Source organism: Acinonyx jubatus, chromosome C1 (assembly GCF_027475565.1).
Source record: "Acinonyx jubatus isolate Ajub_Pintada_27869175 chromosome C1, VMU_Ajub_asm_v1.0, whole genome shotgun sequence".
Taxonomy (NCBI): Eukaryota; Metazoa; Chordata; class Mammalia; order Carnivora; family Felidae; genus Acinonyx; species Acinonyx jubatus.
The window spans coordinates 174,425,386-174,433,654 of NC_069381.1; the positions used below are offsets into that span (position 1 = coordinate 174,425,386).

The window sequence follows — 8,269 nt, forward strand, 5'->3', positions numbered from 1 at the left end:
AAAAAATGATGAAAAAACACTGAGTTAATTTTAGGACAAGCCCACTATCATAATAGATGCTCCTTCATTCCTTGACTGGAATTGTTACTGATGATTACCAGAGACCTAGTCTTGGCCGGGGGTGGGGTGTGGGGGTGCAGAGCATCTTGACAGTGAATAGTCAGCACTTCCATTCCCAGCCAGTGCCATATAAGACACTCTTCTTTAAAAAAAATAGAGGTGAGGTCTATCTCTTCATCCTGTTACTCCTTGCCTCATCCCCAGAACACCATGAGAACTAGTATCACCTAGTGGACAACAGAATAGGAGGAGACAAGGGGTGTGCTTTATTCCCTATCTTCCACTGCCCATCTCTCCCTCTTTGGGACTGAATGTAACAGGTAAGACTGTTGGATAATGGTGGGAATTGTGAGGATGTTTCTTTTCCCAAGATCTTTTATATTTAGTGGCCAGTATTCTTGTATTCCCTTGCAGGTTTATCCTTTTAGCAGTTCAGCTACCATCTGCAGCAAACATGTTGTTCTGTAAGCAACTGGCAGCACCATATAGAGAAGCAGAAGACATATTTCCTGCCCATAAGAAGCCTGCCATTTATTTTAAAAAGAGACAGTGGGTCTAAGTCCCTAAAACTATTGCTGGGTACAGTGGAAGGAGTAGGAGAGTTTATATATATTTCTCAAGATCTCATTTTTAAAGACCTATAGGAATTTTCTCTGTTACTTTTGTACAAGAAACATTTAAACATTCATGGTTGTGATCAAGCATATCTATTTGTTATAAAGATCAAAAATAGATATTTTATGCTCCTTCCTATGCAGGTACTGGTTGTGAATCCTTACTAACTTTGAGATGAATGTGATCAAAATTATTCTTGCTATAAAATGCATTTAAGGCGACTAAGGCCAGTGTAGTAGGGCTGCTGTAACAAAAGAGGTCCTTCGAGGTACTTGAATGGTTTAAGCACTGACAGGTGCAAATGAGGTCTGTGTCAGGTCCTTCTCTGCAGGATGCTCTATCAGTGGGAGCTGGGTTAAGATTTTGATGAAAGATGTCCTTCATTTTTACCAGTAGGAGGGCTTGAACTGATATTTATGAAGTTTTGCTCTTATTTAGTATACCAATTCAGCCAAATAAGAACTGTGTTTTCCTTCCTCTTATGTTCTGGAAGATCATGGAGACATTATGAAAGGATAGTGCAGTCCTTATCTGACAGCAGCAATTCTAGACATGGCTCTAGTCTGTTAGCATCAATATTGGAAATTGTCTGTCTGGCTTAACCCTTGAAACACAAGTCACTTGCCACATGAATATGTAGGATAGAAAAAATGCTCTGGGTTTAGCTTTTCAGTTGATAAACCAACATATAAAAGTCACTGGTGTTAACTGTTAAAATCATTTTTTAAATCAGAATTGTCTTATAAATTGCAGTAGAGCAATTTTATTCTGTGTCACTCCCATGGTTTATTTAGTTACTAAAACTCTTATATAACTTTTTCTTTAAAATAGGCATTATTTTGTCCACCTAAAATTCACTTTAAATGTCTTCTGCTTCAAGAATCCTGTTCTGGACATTTTATCCCATACTTGGCTCTTCCTTTTCTGAATTGTTCTTAGATTTATGGACTGTGTTATATAGTTTAGTACTTAATTGCTATCCAATTATTTTACAAATACTAGTTTAACTTCATGATTTAGTTTTAATTCTTTAATTTTTTTTTTATTTAAATTCGTTAGTTAACATACAGTGTAGTCTTGGTTTCAGAAGTAGGACCCAGTGATTTATCTCTTACGTATGACACCCAGTGCTAATCCCTAAAAGTGCCCTCCTTAGTGCCCATCACCCACTCAGCCCACCACCACCCATCTCCTCTCCAGAAACTCTCAGTTTGTTCTCTGTATTTAAGAGTCTCTTATGGTTTGCCTCCCTCTCTGTTTTTATCTTGTTTTTCCTTCCCTTCCTCTATCTTCATCGGTCTTGTTTCTTAAATTCCACATATGAGTGAAATCATATATGTCTTTCTCTGACTTACTTCGGTTAGCATGATACATTCTAGTTCCATCCACATTGTTGCAAATGGCAAGATTTCATTCTTTTTCATCACTAATAGTCCACTGTATGTTTGTACGTGTATATCTATATTGATATTGATATATAGATATACCACATATTCTCTATCCATTCATTAGTCCATGGACATTTGACTCTTTCCATAATTTGGCTATTGTTGATAGTGCTGCTGTAAACATTAGGGTGCATGTGCCCCTTTGAAGCAGTACACCTGTATCCTTTGGATAAATACTTAGTACTGCAATTTCTGGGTGATAGGGTAGTTCTATTTTTAATTGTTTAAGGAATCTCCACACTGTTTTCCAGAGTGGCTGCACAGGTTTGCATTCCTACCAGCAGTGCAAAAGGGTTCCCCTTTTCCTACATCCTTGCCAACATCTGTTGTTTGATGAGTTGTTGATTTTAGCTATTCTGACAGGTGTGAAGTGGTATCTCATTGTGGTTTTGATTTGTATTTCCCTGACAGTGAGTGATGTTGAGCATTTTCTCATGTGTCTGTTAGCCATCTGGATGTCTTCTTTGGAAAAGTGTCTATTCATGTCTTTTGCCCATTTTTTAATTGGATTATTTGATTTTTGGGTGTTGAGTTTGGTAAGTTCTCTATAGTTTTTGGATACTAACCCTTTATCTGATATGTCATTTGGAAACATCTTCTCCCATTACGTCAGTTACCTTTTAGTTTTGTTGATTTGTTGATTGTTTCCTTCACTGTGCAGAAGCTTTTTATCTTGATGAGGTCTCAACAGTTCATTTTTACTTTTATTTCCCTTACCTCCCTTCAGAGACATGTCAAGTAAGAAGTTGCTGTGGCCTAGGTCAAAGAAGTTGTTGCTTGTTTTCTTCTGTGGGATTTTGATGGTTTCCTGTCTCACATTTAGGTCTTTCATCCATTTTGAATTTATTTTTGTGTATGGTGTAAGAAAGTGGTCCGGTTTCACTCTTCTGCATGTTGTCATCCAGTTTTCCCAGCTGAAGAGACTGTCTTTTTTTCATTGGATACTCTTTCCTGCTTTGTTGAAGATTAGTTGGCCATGTATCTGTGGGTCCATTTCTGGGTTCTCTCTTCTATTCCATTGATCTATGGGTCTGTTTATATGCCAGTACCATACTGTCTTAATGATTACAGCTTTGTAATACAGCTGTAATACAGTTTAAAGTCTGAAATTGTGATGCCTCTAGCTTTGGTTTTCTTTTTCAACAATACTTTGGCTATTTGAGGTCCTTTGTGGATCCATACAAATTTTAGGATTGTTTGTTCTAGCTCTGTGAAGAATGCTGGTGCTATTTTGATAAAGACTACATTGAATGTATAGATTGCTTTGGGTACTATAGACATTTAACAATATTTGTTCTTCCAATCCATGAGCATGGAATGTTTCTGCCATTTCTTTGTGTTGTCTTCAGTTTCTTTCATAAGCTTTCTGTAGTTTTCAGCATATAGATCTTTTACCTCTTTGATTAGGTTTATTCCTAGGTATCTTGTGGTTTTTGGTACAATTGTAAATAGCATTGATTCCTTGATTTCTCTTTCTGCTCCTTCATTATTGGTGTATAGAAATGCAACCAATTTCTGTACCTTGATTCTATATCCTGCGACTTTGCTGAATTCATGGATCAGCTCTAGCCGTTTTTTGGTGGAGTCTTTTGGGTTTTCCATGTAGAGTATCATTTCATCTGTAAAGTTTGACTTCTTCCTTGCCAATTTGGATGCCTTTTCTTTCTTTTTGTTGTCTGATTGTTGAGGCTAGGACTTCCAGTACTATGTTGAACAGTGGTGAGAGTGGACAACTGTGTCATGTTCCTGATCTTAGGGGGAAAGCCCTCAGGTTTTCTCCATTGAGGATGATATTAGCTGTGGGCCTTTCATATATGGCTTTTATGATGTTGAGGTATGTTCCTTCTATCCTCTTGAGGATTCTTATCAAGAATGGATGCTGTATTTTGTCAAATGCTTTTTCTATATCTATTGAAAGGATCATACGGTTCTTATCCTTTCTTTTATTAATGTGATGTATCATGTTGATTAATTTGTGAATATTAAAAAAAATTTTTTTTAATGTTTATTTATTTTTGAGACAGAGAGAGACAGAGCATGAACAGGGGAGGGGCAGAGAGAGAGGGAGACACAGAATCTGAAACAGTCTCCAGGCTCTGAGCTGTCAGCACAGAGCCCGACACGGGGCTCGAACTCACGGACCGTGAGATCATGACCTGAGCTGAAGTCAGACGCTTAACCGACCAAGCCACCCAGGCGCCCCTAATTTGTGAATATTAAACCAGTCCTGAAGCCCAGGAATAAATCCCACTTGATCATGGTGAATAATTCTTTTAATATACTGTTCAATTCCATTTGCTAGTATCTTGTTGAGAATTTTTGCAGCCAGATTCATCAGGGGTATTGACTGTAATTCTCCTTGTTAGTGGGATCTTTGTCTATTTTGGAATCAAGGTAATGCTGGCTTCATAGAATGAGTTTGGAAGCTTTTCTTCAAGTCCTATTTTTTTGGAATAGTTTAAGAATAGGTGTTAACTCTTCTTTAAATGTCTGGTGGAGGGGTAACTGGATGGCTCAGCTGGTTAAGTGTCCAGCTTTGGCTTAGGTCATGATCTCATCATGAGTTCAAACCCCACATCAGGCTCTCTAATGTCAGCACAGAACCTCTGTGGATCCTCTATCCCCTTCTCTCTCTGATCCTCCTCTACTGGCTGTCTCTCTCTCTCTTTCTCAAAATAAATAAACTTTAAAAGAAAAAAAGTCTGGTAGAATTACCCTGTGAAGCCATCTGGCTCAGGACTCCTATTTGTTGGGAGATTTTTATTTTTATTTTTTTACTTTTTGCATTTTTTTAAATATGAAATTTATTGTCAAATTGGTTTCCATACAACATCCAGTGCTCATCCCAAAAGGTGCCCTCCTCAATACCCATTACCCACCCTCCCCTCCCTCCCACCCCCCCATCATACAGAGAAAGACAGCTACCATATGTTTTCACTCTTCTGTGGATCCTGAGAAACTTAACGCAAGTCTATGGGGGAGGGGAAGGAAAAAAAAAGGTTAGAGAGGGATGTTGGGAGATTTTTGATAACCGATTTAATTTCTTTGCTGGTTTTGGGCCTGTCCAAATTTTCTATTTCTTCCTTTTGAGTTTTGGTAGTGTGTGAGTATCTAGGAATTTGTCCATTTCTTCCAGATTGTCCAATTTGTTGGCATATAGTTTTTCATAGTATTCTCTTATAATTTGTATTTCAGTGGTGTTGGTTGTGATCTTTCTTCTTTTATTCATGATTTTATCCATTTGAGTCCTCTCTCTTTTCTTTTTGAGAAGTCTGGCTAGGGGCTTATCAATTTTGTTTATTCTTTCAAAATACCAGCTTTTAGTTTCATTGGTCTGTTCTGCTCTTTTGGATTCTCTATTATTTATTTCTGCTCTAATCTTTATTATTTCCCTACTTCTGCTGGCTTTGGGCTTTATTTGCTGCTCCTTTTCTAGCTCCTTTAGATGTAAGGCTAGAGTGTGTATTTGGGACTTTTTTTGCTTCTTAAGATAGGCCTGAATTGCAATGTACTTTCCTTTTAGGACTGCCTTTGCTGCACCCCGAAGGCTTTGGACTGTCATGTTTTCATTTTCATTTGCTTCCATGTATTTTTTAATTTCTTCTTTAATTTTCTGGTTAACCCATTCATTCTTTAGTAGGATGTTCTTTAACCTCCAGGTATTTATTTGAAGGCTTTTCAGATTTTTTCTTGTGGTTGATTTCAAGTTTTGTAGCATTGTGATCTGAAAATATGCATGGTATGATCTCTGTCTTTTTGTATCTGTTGGGGGCTGATTTGCGACCCAATATATGATCTATTCTGGAGAATGTTCTATGTGCACTTTAGAATAATGTGTATTCTGCTGCTTTAGGATGAAATATTCTGAATATATCTGCTAAGTCCATCTGGTCTGGTGTGTCATTCAGAGCTGTTGTTTCCTTGTTGGATTTTCTGCTTAGATGAATCTGTCTATTGTTGTAAGTGGAGTATTAAAAGTCTCCTACAATAATGTTATTATTATTAATGAGTTTATGTTTGTGATTAATTGACATATTTGGGTGTTTCAAGTTGGGAGCATAAATATTTACAATTGTTAGATCTTCTTGTGGATAGACCCCTTAATTATGATTTAATGCCCTTCTTTATATCTTGTTACTGTCTTTGTTTTAAAATCTAGTTTGTCTGATATAAGCATGGCTACTCCAGCTTTCTTTTGACATCCATTGGCATGATGGATGGTTCTCCATCCCACTTTTTTTTTTTTCCCCAATCCCCTCACTTTCAATCTGCAGGTGTCCTCAGGACTAAAATGAGCCTCTTTTAGGCAGCATATAGATGAATCTTGTTTTTTTATCACTTCTGATACCCTGTGTCTTTTGATTGGGGCATTTAGTACATTTACATTCAGAGTGATTATTGAAAGATACGAATTTAGTGCCATTATGCTATCTTTAGATTTCGTGTTTCTGGTGATGTTCTCTCGTCCTTTGTAGTCTTTGCTGGTTTCCACTCAGAGAGTCCCCCTTAGAATTTCTTGCAGGGCTGGTTTAGTGGTTATAAACTCCTTTAGGTTTTGTTTGGGAAAGTCTTTATCTCTTCTATTCTGAATGACAGCTTTGCTGGGTAAAGGATTCTTGGCTTCATATTTTTCCTACTCAGCACATTGAATATTTCCTGCCACTCCCTTCTGGCCTGCCAAGTTTCAGTGGACAGGTCTGCTACCAACCTTATGTGTCTACACTTGTAGGTTAAGGACCTTTTGTCCCTGGCTGCTTTCAGAATTCTGTCTTTATCTTTGTATTTTGCCAATTTCACTATGATACGTCATGGTGTTGACATGTTTTTATTGATTTTGAAGGGGGTTCTTTGTGCCTCTTGGAGTTGGATGCTTGGTTAAGGAAGTTTTCAGTTATATCCAAATAAACCTTCAGCCCCTTTTTCTTGCTCTTCTGCTTCTAGGACTCCTATGATACGGATATTGCTTTGTTTCATGGAATCACTTAGTTCTCTCATTCGCCCCCTAGTGATCTAGTAATTTCCTTTCCCTCTTTTTTTCAGCTTCATTATTTGCCACAGTTTTATCTTCTATTTCACCTATTCTCTCCTCTGTCTTCAGTCCTTGCTGTCACTGTATCTAGTTTATTTTCATCTCAGCTATTGATTTTTTAATTCATCTTGACTACTTTTTAGGTCTTTGATCTCTGCAGCAAGGGCTTCTTTGGTGTCTTCTATGCTTTTTTCAAGACCAGCTAGTAGTCTTATGACCGTTGTTCTAAATTCTTGTTCAAATATATTGTTTACATCTTAAATTCAAAGACCATGCTGACACTTTTTGAATTCTCCAGAGAAACACGCACATAGGAAGATACACTTGATGTTATAATCTGCAAAATGTACTGTAATTGTATTTTCTAATTTTTAAAGTTCTTGAATAATACAGTAAGTTCTATGTCAAAAATTTATAAATATGTAAAGAAAAATTGAAAACTAAATTTAAAAGCTGAATCTTCAATATGATAACTTTTTTCCTAGAATACCATCCTGTCTCCATTGCATATCTATAAAAACATCAGTATGTTTTTAATCATTTACTTATGTTCCCACCTCATTCTATAAATTATTTAAGACAACTTACCAAAATATGCAATAATATATAGAAACTATAAAGTGCTTAGGCTTGAATTAGACTGTCTTGTATTCCAGCTCTCACCTATAAACTATGTGTTGTGAGGCAAGATGCTAAGCCTTAGACTCTTGTGCTATGGAACAAACTGATATGAGTATTAAATAAACTGATGCATGTGAAGTATTTGGCATATTACACGGCACACAGTTACCTTCAATAGATGTTAGATAATATAAGTAAAATGAAAAATTATAAATAAATAAAAATCAGGACCAAAGGAAATATAATTTAGAAGATTCTCCTTGAAGAGGTTAAATTGCAATTATGCATTAAAGCCTGGCCATAAATGATTAGTCACTGCACACTGTTCTTAAAGCTTTCTTTGGGAAGTGAAATTTTTACTGTCTTTGATATAACACCAGTTCTCATGTGTGGCTTGATATGGGGAATCACTGAGCATGAAGCATACACTGGTTAGCAAGTTTTGACATTAAACACAGTCAGTTTTGGTGGTAACCTCCTAAAACCTTTTTAAAGG

General features: G+C 36.7%; 2 protein-coding genes across 9 annotated transcripts in view; one reads left to right on the plus strand and one right to left on the minus strand.

The window, feature by feature from the left end:
- The window catches only part of NEMP2 (nuclear envelope integral membrane protein 2), a 267,634-nt gene that overhangs the window by 119,092 nt on the left and 140,273 nt on the right, over positions 1-8,269 (minus strand). Inside the window, exon 9 of one of the 6 annotated variants that reach the window (XM_053215444.1) lies at positions 5,049-5,094. The exons of 4 other annotated variants lie outside the window; for them this stretch is intronic. In XM_053215444.1, the coding sequence (XP_053071419.1) occupies positions 5,058-5,094 (37 nt within the window). In that variant the 3' untranslated portion in view covers positions 5,049-5,057. Of the gene's footprint in view, positions 1-5,022; positions 5,095-8,269 lie in introns of those variants that run through there. One more of the 6 variants, XM_027054599.2, reaches the window with a different exon arrangement.
- Positions 1-8,269, plus strand: part of MFSD6 (major facilitator superfamily domain containing 6) — a 77,144-nt gene that overhangs the window by 54,112 nt on the left and 14,763 nt on the right. The window lies entirely within an intron of this gene.